The sequence below is a fragment of the Podarcis cretensis genome (genome assembly GCF_951804945.1).
Source record: "Podarcis cretensis genome assembly, chromosome: 2".
NCBI lineage: Eukaryota > Metazoa > Chordata > Lepidosauria > Squamata > Lacertidae > Podarcis > Podarcis cretensis.
The window spans coordinates 60,602,435-60,623,490 of record NC_137171.1 but is presented as its reverse complement, the minus strand read 5'-3'; the positions used below and the strand labels follow the sequence as shown (position 1 = coordinate 60,623,490).

At 41.0% G+C, this 21,056-nt stretch overlaps 1 protein-coding gene across 1 annotated transcript in view; it reads right to left on the bottom strand.

Annotated features, from left to right (window-relative positions):
- The window catches only part of SPOCK1 (SPARC (osteonectin), cwcv and kazal like domains proteoglycan 1), a 396,972-nt gene that overhangs the window by 162,759 nt on the left and 213,157 nt on the right, over window positions 1-21,056 (bottom strand). Inside the window, 1 exon segment of the mRNA XM_079968135.1 lies at window positions 14,033-14,147. Coding sequence (XP_079824261.1) covers window positions 14,033-14,147 — 115 coding nt within the window.

Here is a 21,056-nt window from a genome sequence, read left to right as displayed (position 1 = left end):
TGAGCCTTTGATGTCAATGATCCTTTGCATGAATATACTTTACTACAGCTTTGTTTTTGTTTGGTAACACAAATCTCTGTTTATTGTGTTGGAATCAGTTTTTAAACCCCCACCCCTGAATTTGGGGGCAGTATATCAGGTAATGACAACAGCTGCTTTGGAGACGTGGGGAATCTGAAACATCAGGACACACATAGATCTTGTTATGTTCCTTTTTGTATTTGGATCACTACCAACTTAGCTAGTCTGCTTTGGGGATACCTGAACACTTGATCTCAAGTGAGGGCAAATTCATAATTGGTATGTTCAGCTGTTTGGTAAATGCAGACCGTTGCTTAAGTACCAGAGAAGATGGCTATAGGAATGGATTATTGATTTGCCTTTCCCATATCAAAACACTCACATAATTTTGCCGTGCCCCTGTTAGATTTGGTCATCTGTTTAGGTGCAGGTTTGAACTTTGAGGAGTACAACATGCACACACATTCCCATGTGCTGAACCTCCCCCTCTATCACCTTTCAGTTAAAAGGGATATTAGCAATGGGACCATCATAGAATAAAATGGAGGGGGGACAGATCAGAGGAGCAAGAACCACTTTAGTGCTTTAGTCTGGACACTAAATAATTCCGTAAATCCCTGATTGAACTAACATACTTTCGGTTGGTGCCAAAAAGCAAAGAGAGATACCACCAACCATACCTCAGAGAAGTAAGCCTTCCAGGGATGAATGGAACATGTTCCAACAATAGGTATGCAGAATGTTCAAGATTCCATTGTTGGTACTTCGCACATGTTATGGTTCGTGAATGAATTTATGAAACAGTTGGGCAAATTAGGCCTGTGTGTAGAAAGGAAGAATGACCTTTCCAAAGTGGTTAAAAAGATAAAAACACTCCTCTGTAGATTCCACTTTAAAAAAATGAAATCAAGGTCTGTTACCATCTGATTATGTTTAACATGATATAACACTATGAGAAGAAAACTCCTAATTCATAATGGATAAAAAGCTGCAGAAAAGGTTTTATATACTGACCACCTTGAAAGGAACTGCAATATTTTAAAGAGGGTAATCTGCATATTTCATATGAATGAAATATTTTGTGTTCATAATTTATACTGCTACAGGAGTTTGTAATATCATCTGCCCAAAGATAGTAATTTAAAAGGCTGTACGTTTAACACTTTCCCACCAATATAGTATGGATGTTAGGAATTGAAGAAAGGCTTTAATAAAAATCCCTTCCCTGTAAACTTCAATTTCAATATTATAAAGGCATGCCTTTTATTAGCACTAAAAAGACTTTTCTGCTCAACACATTCATGTCCCGAGGCTTTACAGGGGGGAAAGCAATAAATTTAGAAACTCTCGTAAGTAGATTATTGTATAAATAAAAAATGATTGAAGCAACATTGGTGGTCATTTGTGAACATTAAATAACAATTTCTTTTTGAGTGAATTGCTCAGCCAATTTTAGTCATGGATAAACAATAAAAATAAATAGTTGTGTTCAGCATCACTGCCAGCTACGTCACAGTTATCATAACTCAGTAGCGGATAGCATTATGCTCACCTGACCTCTGGACATTCATGCTGCTGTTGCTTACTGGGAAGTAGAGAGGCTAGGGTGAGATGGTGAGGAGGTTGGCATGGTGGTGGTTCATTTGCACTACCACGCCAACCTCACTGCCACCTTGTTCTTATTCATTGCTTCTGGTCAGCAGTAGCAATGCAGCCAACAGGAGGGCAGGTGAGTGACAACACTCCCCCCCATGCCACTCACTACTGTTATAACTGTCAATATGTTTAAAACATTATGGGGAATTTTAGGCAACATGTCCCTATCACAATGAACCATGGAATTATGGAAGCCCTCTTCTTGCTGGAAACATTTCAGTCAATTGACCCAATGGGTCAAAGCTGACAATTGACATAGTAGAATCAGTTACATTTTTGTGACCCTCAAGCTAAGTCTTGATAGTCTAGCTGAGGAAAGAACTAGGAAACTGGCAGACAGAGGTACCTTGTATCAGAGCCTTATGCTGATTCACCAATTGTGACTTTCTTTAGAGAAAGTGGATCATGCCCAGTTATACATGCCCTGGTTACTTTTATGCTGGACTACTAGAATGCACTTTATGTGGGGGTGTCACTGAGATGTTTCAGAATCCACAGCTGGTACAAAATGCAACTGGCTTGAATGCTGGTGGGAGTCAAATAATTGGAGTGTATAATGGTGCCTAATATTCCAATACCTTTCTTTTTATTATTATTTATTAAATTTATATGCCAACCTTCACAGGGTAGTTTACAGTATAAAAACACAAAATACATAAGACAACAACGACAAAACAATAACACCCCACAACACATTAAAAAGGCCATAGACTGTTAAATCTGCCAAAGAGCTGGGTGAAAGGAATGCATTTGCCTGGTGCTTTTCTGCTAGGCCTTGTACAATACTTGTTTCAACCTTGATTTAGAGCATCATGTATGGTCTCTAGTTTAAGCAAGAGTCATGCTGGATAGCTGTTGTTTTTACAGCCAAGAAATGTAGAGTTGGGTATACAGGGAATTGGTGCAATTTAAAATGGCGAGAACCTTCAAGATTATGTCATGACTGCCTTTGTGTCACTTTTTGCCCATGCTGGAAACTGATAGGTGTGATGGGTGATGTTTATTTTGAAATGATTAATAATAATAATGTAGTCAAACCATGCAGTAATGAAACATGAAGGTTGCTCAACGAAGCATTCATCAGTCAAGAAAATGTCAGAGTTATTGCAGCATGTGTAATCTTAATTCTCTCCCTAAGCACAAAGGATGCACTAAAAGAATCTTAGCATATATTTACTAGCATAACCTTTTTATTGCTCTTTAGTAGTGGTCTCTCAAGATTTGTCCAAAGGAAGACACTTATGACAACCATCTACTTACAACTAATTTACAGTGATGTCCCCAGTGTGAAAGGAGTTCACATTGCCCTTTTCTGCTCTTAAGAGCTTGATGATAATAAGACAAAAACAGGGAAAAAGACAAAAAGCATTCAAATCAAAGAACCAGTTTTGTGGATTTCTCAGCTACAGTTAAAAACACACTGCTAACATGACAACTATCTACTGAGTTCTGAAATGGGCAAACTGTTAAGATATTAAGATAATGGCTACGGAAGATAGCTGGACATGTAAGAGCTTGAATAAAGAAGAAGGGAGAATGCTTATTGGAAGGAAAACACTGAAGTGCTCCAAATACTGACCTGTATTCCTTCTAGGATATTTTGGGATAATCAACAGAGATGTTTAAGTGCAATGATGAGTAAAATCTTCCTTATTATTCTTGTCAAAACTGACACTACATCTCTGGGGTCAGGAATTATCATGAGGGTAGGGTTTTCTTATTTGTTGGTTCACAGGTTAGTTCAGATCATTATTGCACCTTTTTACCTGCTCCCATAAAAGCACATACTGTATATTTCCGTGTATAAGACTATATACCCCCCAATTTTTTAAAGTTTAAAATTGGGGGCCGTCTTATACATGGAATGTTGCAATTATTTATTTCTTCATTTTGGGCTCAAAAAATAGGGGTCGTCTTATACATGGGGGCATCTTATACATGGAAAATATGGTAATTGGTTTTTTTGGCAAAAGTGCATATGCACAGACGTTATCATGTGTCCTTTCTACGCATGTACATGGAATCCAAAGCATACGACACTCAACTGATACATATATCTTTGGATGTACAATAGGGCAAATTACACTTACATTAACATTAGAAGCACAGAATCATAGAATTGGAGAGCTGGAAGGACCCCTGAAGGTCATCTGGTCCAACCCCTTGCAATCTCAACACGGTGGCCCACCATCCAATTTGAAACCATACCAGACCCTGCTTAGCTTTGCAAAATGTGCTAGCAGTTTTATTTCTGGCACTTCCAAACACCCTAGCATCAGGGAGATTTATCAGCCAGACGATAATTCAGTGTTTAGAATTAAATAATGTAGAAATGTATTACAACATTAGAAAAAAGATGGATTGGTATGCAAACTATTTCAGAAGTAAAAGAATGGATATGCTGGCAGCTTAAAATTAGAGCAGCAATCTCAGGTTTAACTTCAGAAGCCAGTAGTGGAAAGGATCTAAAACAAATGGTGAAAGGAGGGCAAGAGACACCAGGCAGGCATGCAAGGAGTTAAACCGGAGTTAGAGCTTAGACTTAAACAGTGCTGGCTGGGAGCAGGCTTGGCTTAACTTGCTTAGAGGAATAGAAGAGGAAAGAGACAGTGGGGAAAAGAAAATTAGAACATCCCTTGATGAAGGCTTAGAGAGAAGAATTCAGGCCCAAAGTGAACAGAACATAGAGCAACAAAAAGGAAGAAGAGATACTGTGGAGAAAACTAGGAGGGGGAGGCAGGCTGACTAAGACTGGGGAAAAAATCTGTGGAGATCCCTCATAGTCTCTAAGCTGAAGACTCAAAGAAGAGAAGTTTTAAAGCTTAGACTACATAAGAAGGACAGATCGTGAAGCTGAGGCTCCAATACTTTGGCCACCTATGAGAAGAGAAGACTCCCTGGAAAAGACCCTGATGTTGGGAAAGATGGAGGGCACAAGGAGAAGGGGACGACAGAGGACAAGATGGTTGGATAGTGTTCTCGAAGCTACCAGCATGAGTTTGACCAAACTGCGGGAGGCAGTGGAAGACAGAAGTGCCTGGCGTGCTCTGGGCCATGGGGTCACGAAGAGTCGGACACGACTAAACAACAACACATAAGGAGAGGAATTTACCCAGAACAAAGGAAGAGGAGAATCTATGGTACTGGGAGGCCTGAAAGTTATGTACACCTAATGGTTATTGCTTTCTTGCTGAGGGCAAAGGAATGTTGTGGTGTAGAAATGATTCGGTGTACCTACTTACAGCGGAGGATCCTATCCTTAATGGGTTATTCCACATCAAATCAATGCAAAAAACAAGGGTTTTGTCACCCACCTTCTCAGATTTTGATTAAACTTGGTCATCGTTGGTTATGCAGAAAAAATAAATAAAATGTACACAAGGGTATCTTGTGCCAAGGTTCTCAAGAGTGACAGACAACGCAGATTTAATGAAACTCCAAAGTGCTATAAAATTAAAACCATTTGAGATAGAGGGGAAAAATTTAAGGGGGTTTCTTTCAACCATAAGGGAAGGGTGTACACCAAATTTCATCAACATCCGAGATGGAGGGTGACGTGACCTCGCTGAAATGATGTGGATTGACCCATATGCTACTCGGCACTCATGTGCCTTCCAGTGGCGCTGGTGTATGCCATTTCCTCCTTCAGGAATTGAAGATGACCAAGACTACAAACCCACTTACCTGCAAGTAAGCCCCATAGCTAAGCTTACACTGTAAACTAGGAAATATCAGGGGTGGCTTAATTTGGCCAGAGATTAGGCAGTAGAGAAAGGCACTGGCTTACATACCCACTGTGTGCATTCCATTGGTCAATTTCATCAAGGTCATTAAATGCCAAGGGAAGCTTTCTTGCCCTGGGTGTTTGTGCTTCTGCTTTGCAAGCTTTCCATTTAAGTACAGTGGTACCTCGGGTTACATATGCCTCAGGTTACATACGCTTCAGGTTACAGACTCTGCTAACCCAGAAATAGTGCTTCAGGTTAAGAACTTTGCTTCAGGATGAGAACAGAAATCGTGCTCCGGTGGCATGGCAGCAGCAGGAGGCCCCATTAGCTAAAGTGGTGCTCCAGGTTAAGAACAGTTTCAGGTTAAGTACAGACCTCCAGAACGAATTAAGTACTTAACCTGAGGTACCACTGTATTGAGATTTCTAGAGCCAAGAGGCATGGGGCACATGTAAAATGAATACTTGGTAACAACATACACATCTCTCCCCTTATGAAAAGATTATGATTATTCACAATGGTAAGGCTTAATTGCACGTGGCCTCCCACTTAAAGAATTGACCAACTTACTGTTTCTCATCTAGTTCCCCCATACAAAGTCTTGCCCACCCTGCTTAGGATAGAAAGTTCTGGTTTGCTACAGCACAGGACATTGGCTATTGTTCCACAAAGCAGCCCTAATAGTGAAACATCTTGCACAACGAAGTGCCATCTTTCCACAGAGCTGCTACAACTATTTAGAAATCACAAACATTCATATTGGGGCATGTACGGCATTTTGCTACCAAATCTGTAAAACATGGATGTTTGTTAGAATCATAGAATCATAGAGTTGGAAGAGACCACAAGGGCCATCGAGTCCAACCCCCTGCCAAGCAGGAAACACTATCAGAGCACTCCTGACATATGGTTGTCAAGCCTCTGCTTAAAGACCTCCAAAGAAGGAGACTCCACCACACACCTTGGCAGCAAATTCCACTGTCGAACAGCTCTTACTGTCAGGAAGTTCTTCCTAATGTTTAGGTGGAATCTTTTTTCTTGTAGTTTGGAACCATTGCTCCGTGTCCGCTTCTCTGGAGCAGCAGAAAACAACCTTTCTCCCTCCTCTATGTGACATCCTTTTATATATTTGAACATGGCTATCATATCACCCCTTAACCTCCTCTTCTCCAGGCTAAACATGCCCAGCTCCCTTAGCCGTTCTTCATAAGGCATCGTTTCCAGGCCTTTGACCATTTTGGTTGCCCTCCTCTGGACCCATTCCAGTTTGTCAGTGTCCTTCTTGAACTGTGGTGCCCAGAACTGGACACAGTACTCCAGGTGAGGTCTGACCAGAGCAGAATACAGTGGCACTATTACTTCCCTTGATCTAGATGCAATATTCCTATTGATGCAGCCCAGAATTGCATTGGCTTTTTTAGCTGCCGCGTCACACTGTTGGCTCATGTCAAGTTTGTGGTCAACCAAGACTCCTAGATCCTTTTCACATGTACTACTCTCAAGCCAGGTGTCATCCATCTTGTATTTGTGCCTCTCATTTTTTTTGCCCAAGTGCAATACTTTACATTTCTCCCTATTAAAATTCATCTTGTTTGTTTTGGCCCAGTTCTCTAATCTGTCAAGGTCGTTTTGAAGTGTGATCCTGTCCTCTGGGGTGTTAGCCACCCCTCCCAGTTTGGTGTCATCTGCAAATTTGATCAGGATGCCCTTGAGTCCATCATCCAAGTCGTTGATAAAGAGGTTGAATAAGACTGGGCCCAAGACAGAACCCTGTGGCACCCCACTAGTCACTCTTCTCCAGGATGAAGAGGAACCATTGATGAGCACCCTTTGGGTTCGGTCAGTCAGCCAGTTACAAATCCACTGAGTGGTAGCATAGTCAAGACCGCATTTCACCAGCTTCTTTACAAGAATATCATGGGGCACCTTGTCAAATGCCTTGCTGAAATCAAGGTAGGCTACATCCACTGCGTTCCCTTCATCTACCAGGCTTGTAATTCTGTCAAAAAACGAGATCAGGTTAGTCTGACACGACTTATTTTTCAGAAATCCATGCTGACTATTGGTGATCACAGTATTCCTTTCTAGGTGCTCACAAACTGTTTGCTTAATGATCTGCTCCAGAATCTTCCCTGGTATTGATGTCAGACTGACTGGGCGGTAATTATTTGGGTCCTCTCTTTTCCCCTTTTTGAAAATAGGGACAACATTTGCCCTCTTTCAGTCTGCCGGGACTTCGCCTGTTCTCCAGGAATTCTCAAAGATGACTGCCAGTGGTTCTGAGATCACATCTGCCAGTTCTTTTAATACTCTTGGATGCAGTTCATCTGGCCCCGGAGACTTGAATACATCTAAACTAGCCAAGTATTCTTGTACTATCTCCTTAGTTATTCTGGGCTGTGTTTCCTCTGCTGAATCATTTGCTCCAAATTCTTCAGGTCGGGCATTGTTTTCTTTATCGGAGAAGACTGAGGCAAAGAAGGCATTGAGGAGTTCAGCCCTTTCTGTGTCCCCTGTTTGCATTTCACCATCTTCTCCTCTGAGTGATCCCACTGTTTCTTTGTTCTTCCTTTTGCTACGAACATACCCATAAAAGCCTTTTTTGTTGCTTTTAACCTCTCTAGCAAGCCTGAGTTCATTCTGTGCTTTAGCTTTTCTGACTTTGTGTCTACACGTGCTGGCTATTTGTTTGAATTCCTCTTTGGTGGTTTCCCCCCTTTTCCATTTTTTGTACACATCCTTTTTTAATCTTAACTCAGTTAAAAGTTCTTTAGATAGCCACCCTGGCTTCTTTAGGCACCTTCCATGTTTCCGTCTCATTGGTATTGCCTGAAGTTGTGCTTTTACTATCTCCCTCTTAACAAACTCCCAGCCACCATGAACTCCCTTTCCTTTTAGTATTACTGTCCATGGGATCTCACCCAGCACTTCCCTAAGTTTTATGAAGTCGGCTTTCTTAAAGTCAAGAAATTGAGTCCTAGTATGCTTGGCTGCTCCTTTCCGCTGTATAGTAAACTTCAGAAGAGCATGATCACTCGCGCCTAATGATCCTTCCACTTCTACCCCACTAACCAGGTCATCAGCATTGGTTAGGACGAGATCTAAAATGGCTGTTCCTCTTGTTGCTTCTCCCACTTTCTGAACAATGAAGTTGTCTGCAAGGCCAGTGAGGAATCTGTTTGACCTTATGCTCTTGGCTGAGTTTGACATCCAGCAAATATCCGGGTAATTGAAGTCCCCCATTACTACTATCTCCCTTCCTTTTGCATGCTTGGCCATCTGTTCCAGGAAGGCATCATCTATGTCCTCCGTTTGGCTTGGGGATCTATAGTAAACTCCCACAATGAGGTCCCTGTTATTCATCTCTCCCTTAATTAATCAATCATATTGTAGCAATGCAGTAGAACTGTACCACAGTACAACACTGAAATGACTTCCTAATTGCCAGAGACATTTTTATTTTTTTTTAAGATTAAAGAAAAGTAGATTTGAGGCTTGCATCCTAAAGGACTCCCCAGTTGCCCTGGCATAAGCTAAAGAATTCAGACACAGATAGAAGGATAACACATTAGACTTGGGGAAAAGGGACTTTTAGACAATAAAAGGCAATTACACTGTAAGTCAGGGGTGAGTGGACTTCTTGCTTGTGGGATCTACTTTATTTTTCCCTAGGACCCCAGGCTGAAACCAGCTGAAGCCAAGTACAAAACAGTGGCTTAGAAGTAAGGAACAGGGCACCTCTAAAGAATTTGTCTTCAGTACCAGAACTGAGCTCATGGGCCTTTCACACAAAAATCCATTCTAGGTTTCCCCCAAAGCTTTCTTCATTTCTTTTGGAATAAGTGTTTGGAATAAAAACATTTCTAATTTGGAATAAAAATGTTTCAATTGTCAGACATTTTGGAGTCAGAAATCCTTGTGGAGTGACTTCAAATCACCCAGAAATCTACAAGCGTATTCTGATCTACCTTCTGCCCACTCCTGCTGGAAACATTGTGAAGCACAGCTCAGATAATATTAAGAAATATCAGAAAATTCAAACAAATTCTTAAATTTGGAATCTAAATACTTTTACTTAGAAATAAATTTCACTTCCCCCCAAAAGTGTGTAGGAATCCAGACCAGCAGCACATCTGCAGCTGTTCTGGAAGTGAACGGATAAAAGGTGTCTCCACTAGAAGTATTTTTCTAAAGGAAATCAACAATCTGGCTGAAATAACAACTTCAATGTTGCCTACTATTCAACTCATTCATGTCTCAATGCAGAAATGTACAACTAACATACTATATCTGTAACATAGTTAAAATTCAACCAGTGACATGCTTACAAATGGGGCAATTGCAGACACCATTTCTTGTATTTTAAAAATAAACTTCTCAAGGGCATTTGACTGAACAAAACTGCTGCAAAATAGGTCCAAACAGAATCTACCCAACAGACATTTTATTGCAATTTTCCATAAGCAGAGAAAGAACCAAAATATTTGATATTTCTAGCTGGCTATTATTTCTTTGTCATAAACTTTGAAGCTCCAGTGCATAGTAATAAATTGTCTAGCCATCTTGTAAAATAGGCAAAAGATTCAGCGCTTTATACATCTTTCTGCTTTTCAATATGTTTCTCTTCTTTTCTTTTCATGTCTGGTAATACATTTTTCCTTGACCTCCAGATCAACTTTCTCCTGATCATATAAACCATAATCAGATGCTTTTAAATGTACAATTGGTGAGTGCTAATGGTAAAGTATGGAACCTACTGCAAGGCATTATATTATAAATATAAAAAGAATAACTTTTAAAATGCTGAAGTCAGTCCTGGCCCGCATTGCACTTCCAGTACACGTGCAAATTTCATGTAAATTAGGAAGTATTATAGGATGGACCGGAGAGAAAGAATGCTTACTGGTTACTGCTCATATGTTCATTTATTGAAACCAGAATATATTCTCTCCACTCTTCCCCAGCTACAAAGAAATCTGATGATCTTTCCCCCCATAAGGGATGAATGCAATATTTGAATGTTCTCTTTGGGTTCTAAAACCAACTCTACAGCAACAAAAGTTTAAAGAGCTCTATATCTCAAAACATAGCAGTATAAATAAAAATGTAGTTACAAGCACTCTCCATTTTCTTGTAACTTGGAGTGTAGCTAGAGAAACTGTACATTGGCAAACACATCCCAATAACAGTAGTTTACAGAATTGTTTTCTTTTGAGCCACTGAAATTTATAGAATGTCTCCACAGGCAAGGGAAGCTCCAGTCTTTGTTAGTGTAACTAGAATTACAACATTCCCATACACAGTGGATGAAAAAGAAGTAAGTACAGGTTTAACGGAAATGAATAGGAACATTGATACATCTAGCTCATGACTGTCTATGCTTAGCTACTCACAGCAGTTCTCCAGGGTTTCAGACAGAAATACTTTTTCAGGCCTATGTGGAGATATCAGGGAATGAAAAAGGGGCTCTCTGTATGCAAGACACATGCTGTAACACTGAACTCCAGCCCTTCCCTGGGAATATCACTTCCTGTACTGCTCAGCCTCAAAAGCTCTCCCGAAGGGATACAGATCCACTCTCAAGTTTTCCCTTGGGGTGTAGAAGTTAGAGGCTCAATTTGGATGTAATAACAAATCATGGTTTGTCAGTATAATAATGTGCAGCAGTAAGATTTGGGCTCGCAGGCACTTGCCTACTCTTCCTTCACAGGTGATGAGAGTTTAGATGCCTCAGCGAACAATAAATTTACAATTTTGTCCAAATACAACTAATTGCAGTTCGCACAGAACATAGTTAGCTCTCAAGGCAGTATGGCAAATCATGGTTTGATCCTGGTATGGGATCCTGGATTGAGGGGAAACTATGGTTTGCGCTAACCATAGTTTGCTACATTAAGAGAAATAAACCAAGTATTATTTACCACAATTAGAAGGGGAAGCTTCTAAGTTCCTTCCCAAACATGCAAAGGAAGAGAAGGAGGTTCGGCATCCTACCTGATTGTTTGAATGTAGTTTCAATAGTGCTTTAATGCAGAGGTTTTCAACCTTTTTGGGTCCACGGTTTCCTTGACCAACTACATACATTCTGTGGCACCCCTGTGGGGCTCAGGAGCCCAGTTATGTCACCCCCTGTCTGCAGAGCTGGCAGCTCCTCAACCCTTTTTGAACCCTTCCTTGTGCAGTGTTCCCTCAGCATCCTCTTTTCTCCCCTCTCCTTGGGAGTCCAGCTGCCACTCCTTGTCTCTGAGCTGCCCTCCCCCCCGCCACAAAGAGAGGTACATTCTCACACTGCCCCACAGGGGCCTGGGAGGCACCCCCGGGCCAGCCCTAGAGGCACCATTCGACTCGGGAGTTTGTAGCCAGGCTTGCTGCAACAAACAGCTGTGCAAGGTTTTGGGAGGCAGAGATGTGAGACAGCATCAATGTAGGGATGGAAGGAAAGAGGGACAGAGGCCAGTGTTGCCTGCAGCACCCCGACCAACATTCAAGGCACCCCAGGGTGCCACGGCACACTGGTTAAAAACCACTGCTTTAATAGATTGAAACAAAGATTTAGGACATTTAAAATATTTCTTCACACAATGCCTATGAACTTAAGGAATTTGCTACCACAGATGTGGTAAATGTCTTTAAATGTGGATTAGACAGATTGATGGAGGATGCATCTATCAGTAGCTATGGCTCAAGATAGCCATGTGAAACTTCCAGGTTCGTTATACCATTGAATAACTGTTCCTGGCAAACAACAATGGAAGAAGACAATTGACGAGTCCTGCTGCTGGGCTTCTGTAAGCATCCAGCTGGATTGACTGCCTCTCCCCCTATGAACTGAGCTGGATCATCACTGAAGGCCCTTCTTTGTGTGCCTCCTCCATGAGAGGTCTAGAAGGTGGCTACATGAGAACAGGACTTTGTTGGAGTAGTTCCCTACTTGTGGAATATTCTCCTGAGGGAAGCTCGCCTGCCACCTTCATTATATACCTTTAAGGTGCCAGGCAAAAAAGTGCCTTTTCAACCAGCCTCTTTTGTGTGTGTGTGTGTGTGTGTGTGTGTGTGTATGATGGTAGTGGCGACAGGGTTTACTTTGTTTTTCTTCTTGTTTTTCTTATGTGTTTTGTGTTTTTATCTTGTATTTTAATGCTGTGAACTGCCCTGAGAGCTTCAGATGAAGTGTGGATACAAATTTAATAAATAAAATATAAATATAAAAATCATAAATAGCTACTCATTTGTATGTTGCTCAGAATTAAATGAGGAATGCCTCAAGAATCATGTGCCATTTCACCTTGTCTTGGCTATAAAAAGACAAGGGTCAGACATTTAATACATGGGAAAACTGCCCCCAAATGAGTGCTTGGACGCAAGTCAGCTCTTAATTAACATTCTGATAAGCATGAACATAAAAGAGTGAAGCATGGGTATATATAGGTGATTTAAAAAATAGATTAATGACACATTGTTCAATTTTATAGGCTTTATGTTCAACAAATATTAAAAGAAAATGCAAATGGTGTCTATATATGTGTGTGTACATATATATATATACACACACAGGCAGGAAAAAACTAACAATAACACACTGTTAAAACCCATCCAGAAAGCCTAAAAAGGAGACAGAATGCCCCAAATGCTACTTCATCTCTTTAAAGTGGTCAAGGATAAGAAATTATTGCAATGATTAGTATCTTCCCTTCCTAAATTTTCCTTTTAGGTACAGTTGGATGAAACACCCTGTAGATTAGGAGGGAAGCAACTATAGCTTAGCATGCATGGGAGAAATGACTTTGCAGCTTCTATTTGCCACAGGGAGCTAACTAACTAGTGGAATTAGATTTTTTTTTAAGAAAGAAAGAAAGATTAGCTCCACTTCTTTGGGATAAATGCAGTTGTCAGTGCTGCCTGCTGCCTCTCTACTCAACAGAAGGCCTTGATTTGCAATGTAGGAGGACAGATGTTTTATCTGGGAACTTGTCCAGATCTTTAAAACATACGCAGATGCATACACGCACACACGTTCGCACTATTTGCCTCTTTGGTCCATAACAAAGGCTTCAGCAGCATTGAGTCAATATAACAGACAAATTGCGGGATACTTAATACTGTCAGGATCGAGTTCTTGTAACACATGGAAATTCTTACATTTTATCTTCTATATTATTCTATATTTTATATTATTCTCAGAAGCCTCATTCTCATACACTTGCAATTAGAACTGAACCCACAGTGGTGGCACTGAGGAGACTTTTCACTGGTCCTTTTGACTCCTACAAAAAACATGATAATTTTCTGAGTGTTTGCCTACTGTGCAGGGTTAACAGTGTTGAGGGGGAGAAGGGCTGGGCCCCTGTGGTTCAAGCAACCAAGCCAGTTCTTCCTGTTTTGCTTCAAGAAAATGAAACCACCCATACAACATGACAAGACTGGAACCATCTGATTGTCTCAATAATGGGGAAGCATCCCTTCTTCCTTCTTTCCTCTCTCTCTCCCAAATCAGGAGCTTCATTTCCTCTCACTGACATTGGCTATGTAGTGCCATAACATCAGTACACTGATGGGTTCAGCTCCCAGAATATTCTGAAAACCAATCAGAGCTGTTTAATTGAAACTATAAATCACAACATTCTTACCTGTGTACCAGTTGTTTGCGACTTACACAAATGGCTGTCTCGTAGTCATGAGTGACACACACTTTATGTGGGCTGCACTTTACCTTCAAGCATGGGTCTTTGGAAGGATCAAGAGCTATTAAAAGCAAGATATAAAGAAATAGTTTAGAAAATTATCTCTCCTCCCTCATTAGCCAAAATAATGAGCCAAGCATCTCATGAGGAAACACTTTTCAGTGTAAAAATGTTTACCCCATTTATCTTCACCACTCTGCAAGAAAGATTATGCTCAGATACAGTCCAATGTACTTTATAGCCATCCAATTAGGATTCAAAGCTACATAGATCTGTTATCTAGGCCCTGTGTTCTAACCACTGCAACATCACAGGTTTTTTGCTAGTTACATACACTTTTGCTTGGATCTGCAGAATCACAGAACTGTACACAGCTGGATGAATCCACCTCTTGCCTCCCCATGCCACCATTTAAGTGGGACATAACTATTTATTATTAGATCATAGATAAGTACAGAGTCAATAGCAACTGATATAATAAATAAATAAAAAAGTAGTGAAGGTGCCCTACTGCTCAGGGTGAGGAACAGAAACAAAAACAGGTTGCATGAAAAACTAGGTGCCGAATAACAATTCTCCCTGGTCTCCAAAATATTTGTCATGAAAAACTGCTTTCTGTATCCATTATGCATTTTCCCTTTGATTTTAATATCCACATCATAATTGATTTTTAAAACTATTTTTAGATAAATCACACAATATTTTTTAAAAAGAAGAATACTGCTTAGAATATCACCAGTCTTTCATGCATGGAACTCTTGACCGTAACAAAATGCCACGGTTATCTATTGAAATAACAATTGTACAGCCAGCTACTTAATGATTGCTACTGTGCAGCAGGACATGTAGTGATTGCTCAGCCCCATATAATAGAAGCAATCTTGTATTACTACAATGTGTGATTTCTTGTATTCAGCATAATTCTAAAATCAACAAAAACACAGCATGCCAGATCTAGCTAGTGCCAGCATGACATGCAAATACTAGTGTAGAATAGAGATACTATCATTATTGCAGCAATCACACCTTTAAACATTAACTCACAAAGAATCCAAAAGAACCTTTGAAGTTCTCTGTACACACATGCGGGTGATGCTCCATTTGCCAGTTAAATACAATTACACCTGGGTACCCATCTCGGCAGAGCAAGGCAGCACGGATCCAGGATGTAGATTCAAAGGAATTAATAAATGTCATATCGTGGTTAAACTGCAGGCTGTCTTTTTAATTCCACAGAAAGAAAAATAATTAGAAATCTGGAATTTTGCCAGGACACAAGGATTAAAACCTTTTCACATCCAAAAAAAGATCTCGTGGGACTGTAAGCAGTCCACTGATGTTCTGCCAACAATTAGATGGGGCTCCTATGAAAATGTCCCATTTAGCTTATGATAAACCTTTTGTGTATGCAGCATGAATATGTGAACATAACAGAAGGGTAGAAGGAGGGAAATGCCTGAAACTCAAGGGCAGTATTATTATTGGACCAATTTTTGCATTGTTGCTTTCTATCCAAGCTGCTTCAAATACACTCATCCTGTGTGGATACTGAATGCACCAGGTGGGCATGGCATCCTTCTTGCATGCTCTGCCTCCAATGTCCATGTGTTCACTGTCAGTGTAAGTCAATGAATGCATGGCTGAATGTATGAAAGACTCCTCAGTGCATTCAGAAACTCTTATCACCTCCTGGACAAATGTCTGGACACTGGAAGACACAGCCAGCAGGTGTGCTGATGTCAGCAGGTGTGTTGCTGCTTCCTCCTCACCTGCTGAATGAAGTTAGGTAGGATGAAGTCCGTGGGCTTGGACCTGGCTTTCACTTTGAATTGCAGCCGTGGGTGGGCAGTGGACAAGTGGGTGACGGGTGGTCTGCAAGCAGGCATTGGTGGTTGTTCTGCCACCCTCCCAAACTGTTGTCTAGTGCAGAAGGCTTAACGTGCTGCAGGTTCTATCAGGCTTTGGGCTGCTCACTCAATGAGAGACAGCAGTATGGTCCTGCTTTCCGTTCATGTTATTTAGTGAAATTGTGCAGCGTGAAGCAATTGACATTTTATTACTTCATTTATCTTTAGAATAACAATGTTTGAAAGGTCAGTATTGTTGTCTCTCTGTTGTAGAAGAGGAGAGGGCCTGAGAGTCCGTCCTCCATGGCCTTCTAAAGCTTCATTGTTGAGGTGAGAACTATTGTAAATACACAAATATTTCTAAGTTTCTACTACATTTTTCAATACAACTTATTATTTGGAAAAATGGGATTCATGGCATGGAAATGGTTTGTCTTACTTTCAAGCATTTTAGAATGTGCTTCCCCACATTAAGTGCTACACTGAAATCTTTAACTCTTTCTGACATTCTATATAGATTTCTGAGTAAATATATCTGCTGAGCCATAAAGAGTGCATAAATTCATGTTCTGATTAACTGAGAGCCATCTCCCAAGAAATTTTAGAAATGCTTTTCTGTCGCTCTAAAGGTAAAGGTACCCCTGCCCGTACGGGCCAGTCTTGACAGACTCTGGGGTTGTGCGCCCATCTCACTTAAGAGGCCAGGGGCCAGCGCTGTCCGGAGACACTTCCGGGTCACGTGGCCAGCGTGACATCGCTGCTCTGGCAAGCCAGAGCCGCACACGGAAACGCCGTTTACCTTCCCACTGGTAAGCGGTCCCTATTTATCTACTTGCACCTGGAGGTGTTTTCGAACTGCTAGGTTGGCAGGCGCTGGGACCGAGCAGCGGGAGCGCACCCCGCCGCAGGGATTCGAACCGCCGACCTTTCGATCGGCAAGTCCTAGGCGCTGAGGCTTTAACCCACAGCGCCACCTGCGTCCCTCTGTCGCTCTAAAACTGTGCAATTAGTATTTCAGAATAAGTACCACATGCATATTAGCCATGGCATGGCATCCCAGAAGAGTCACACCAATTAATCTAATTACATGTCAATTTAATATGCAGAATAGCTGCACTTTGCCACCTATGATACATATTCACAGCATTTCACAGAGGTGAATGAGTTCCTCACATTGGCTTTCATCTATCCTTAAGGGGAAAACTGCATGCTCTCAGATGTATGCTTATGAGGCACAGGGATAAATTATGTCTGACAAGGATAAATTAGTAGTGGATAGAAAGAGGAATGAAACCATTTGAGACTTTGATCATCTGACCCTGTGAGAAATGTTCTGGAGCCAAATCTCATGCAGTAACCATTCTCAAGCCAAGTTTCATTCTGCCACCGCTCAGAAAGACGCCATTCCATCCTTTACTAATATCTTCCTTTTTCTACTTCCTTTTTAGCCCTTTAGTAAATCTCTACATCAAGCAGGTTTCAGCAGAAAGTTTTGAAGTCATATTGACACAATACACCAGATACTCAAAATTTAGGTAGCATTGGAAATGAGGCGTGACAGGCATTGTAAAATAAAAGGTGAAAGACCAAAAATTTGGATTACAAACAACTTTGCTCATAAAGAAGTGGAGTTGGATCTGGCTGGTGGGCTGGATCCTTACCTCCCCCAATAGCAAATTTGATAGGAGAGCGGGCCCTCCCATTTGTCAAAACCTGGTGTCAGATGACAACTTCAAGGGAGGTTGCTCCCAGCACCAGTGGAGCTGATTAACACTGATTGCACAGGACCCTTTTGAAGTCTGTTTGCAGGTTTGCATTTAAACCATATCTGCAAAGAGATAGGAAAGTACTCCATTTTCAGGTGTGGCTTGAATTCAAACTATGCCAGCAAGCAGATGTTTTTCATTTCCAATTGCAGGGTTAGCTGGAGACCAAACTGTGGCTACAAATGGACTTTGAAGCCATGCTATCAAGTCAGGCATTGCAAGTGCCAACAATCAGCTGATAGTGTAAAATGTACATAATCAGTTACTTTGTCATAATGACTATCTTGTATATTGTTGCTGTTTACGCATGCAAACTCTGCCCCCCCCCCCCATTTCTAGAAGAACCCATCAGGATGAACTGTTTAAACTGTCAATCCAAAGCAATAATACACAAGGTAGGGTGCTGTTAAGGAATAAAACTAGTAATTTCCAGTGCTAACCTAAACATGCTTACTCAGAATTAGGTCCCACTACGTTCAAGGCAGGCTTACCCTTTTGCTTTGGAATAATCTTAATTTAACTCAGTGGGACTTACTTCTGTGTAGACATGCACTGGATTGCACCTAATAATTGCTCCTGTGAGCCCAAAATACACCACCCACAAAGGAGGTTACCCATTACCCATTTGCATAATTTACTGCTCTGAACCTTGTGTCCTTAATGTCAGACTTCACTGGGGTGGGGAATTTTAATTTGTCTCGCTATCACGCATGACTGGATCTCACTGAATCACTCCTGATGCAGCGGTGCAGCAAAATTATTGCCCATCAGCAAAGAAGGCTCGTTGCTGCATCTCAACACAAATCACTCTTCAGAGCTTGCATAATTCAATTGGGAGAAGTGTCAGAGATGGAACATGAGCAGCTGTCTGTGGCCCAATGTCTGCTATCTGAAGAGTCTGCTTGCCCTGTTGTTCAGGATCTATTTTAAACAGAGATAACTGTTTTGTTGTCCTTAGGAAGTATGATGACTTGCATTGTCAATACTTGCCCAGCTTTGCTAAGCAGAGTTGCCAAGACAGAATAGAATGGGTGGTTGGAGAAAATGCCAGCTCTGAAGGAAGAAATGGTTCAACCATTTAAAACAGTGGACTCTTCTGATATGGCCAACTACTGTCCCGTCAAGATTTATTTGAATAAAGTGCCTCATCATGTGGCTCAGCTGTAGATGATTTTAGAAAAGATGGGGTTATCTAGATCCATTTTTGTCCGGGTTCCAGTCCTGTGAATACTGACTGCACAAATACAGGAGAAGTGTGTGTTTTGGTGTTTAATAAAGAGTTACAGAAAACAAAGGCGCTGCCTGTGTGCTTTCCATGGGCATCTGATTGACCACTGTGAGAACAGGATGCTAAACTAGATGGCATGATCCAACCGGCCTGATGTTCTGAAATAGGAGAGCTATTTCCCACTGTCTAGGTTGCAGTGGGATTTATGGTACTTATGGTATAGTGTCATTTAATTTTTCAGGACTCTCAGTGTCCAATTCAAAAGGGCAGTATAGTGAGGCTTTGATTAGAACAGGAGAAAGGCTTGGAATTTATGATCTGAGGAGGTCCCATACTAGCTGAATAGTGACAGGGGCCACACACTTGTCCATCAGTGGAGTATTTCAGTGGGAAATTTTAAAACTCTATTAGCTTTCCTTCCCAGGAAGGCAAAATGGAACCATTTGAGTCAAGGCACCTGGAGTGGGCACATAAAATGGTGGAGAAAGTATGTGCATAAATAAATACACATGTGAAATATCTGAAATACATACACAAGCACAAATTCACACATTGCTTTTATAAGAAAAGGCACTTACTAGAGCGGCCCCCAAGTTCCACATTCATATGCACATTAGCAAAGTCTGCAGCTACTCTGGAATAGTTATCTAAGGACCAATCACTGGAACCTTTGTTTGTTCCGCATTTCATCTCAGTTATCACCAATATTAACTTTGCAGATGACTGTCTCACAATTAGCAATTTCCTCAGTCTCCTCCCCCAGAGCTGAGTATTGTAGCTGCTCAGTGTTGGCTCAGGTATTTAGAACTACAATAGTCTTCTGCATTAACACCCCTTTGAAATGTAGGCTGGGTAACTGAGCACAACTGGTGCAAATGTACTGAATATGGTACATTTAGCACAAGTTACTGGAAGTCTTCAAAATAAACATTTTAAAAAGTGTCAATAGTTTTGGCACCTTAATACAATTAAGTCTGTAGGAGAAGGTAATGAGAACGTGGATCAGAAGTTCATTATGGGGTTAAGTGCCAACCTTCCATTAGTTTCCATTAAGGAAACATTTATGTATAATTTGAAGAAACTTGAAAGCACAGGTTCAGCTTAGCTGTAAGAAGAGTTTGGAAACAAAACCCTCTGTTGCTGGCTCATGACAGCACTTCAGATTCATTGCTGCATAGCAACATTCAAATTTATCACTTGTCTCCTCTCATGGATAGAAAGAACAATAGCTAAAAATTAGCCAAATAAAAAATGCTTCACCTATACAGCGGTACCTTGGGTGAAGTACTTAATTCGTTCCGGAGGTCTGTACTTAACCTGGAACTGTTCTTAACCTGAAGCACCACTTTAGCTAATGGGGTCTCCTGCTGCCGCCGCACCACCGGAGCACGATTTCTGTTCTCATCCTGAAGCAAAATTCTTAAACCGAGGTACTATTTCTGGGTTAGCGGAGTCTGTAACCTGAAGTGTCTGTAACCTGAAGCGTATGTAACCTGAGGTACCACTGTAGCTTAGGACAGATTTCTTTATATTCAAAGTAGCAAAGTACTAGGGCCTATGAAGAATGAACTGGAGAGCTATAACTTATTTATATACTTGAATCATAAATAATTTCCATATCAATATCATGGTAAGCAAATGAACTTCTGATTCTCCTCATTGTTAGGAATGATATGGCTAGACTCCAGCTCCCACCAAGCCAGTGATCAGGGATAACAGGAATTTCAGTTCAACAATTTATGGAGGGCACCACATTGGGTTACCCATTGCTTAGCCAGAATAAGAAATAAAAACCTGTCATACCACCATGGCACTTAGCTCCACTAACTTGGGATGCACAAAAACAAAAAGGTGGTATTTTCTTTCTTATTATTTGAGCATTCAACACTTCCTAGGACTGATAGTACTTCTTTAGCACCTTAAAGGACTATGCCAGGCCACACTTTTAAGAGACAACACCTCAATCCCATCTGCCTTGTGCACAGTATAAGAGACATTTTCTGAAATATGTTAATGATGGATCATGTGCCATTAATCAGTTTCTAGGAGCAGATGCTCATCATCTGTAGGGGAAGGCAACCCATGGGAAAAAGATTAAAGAGAAACAAATCCTGTATTTTGTCATCACA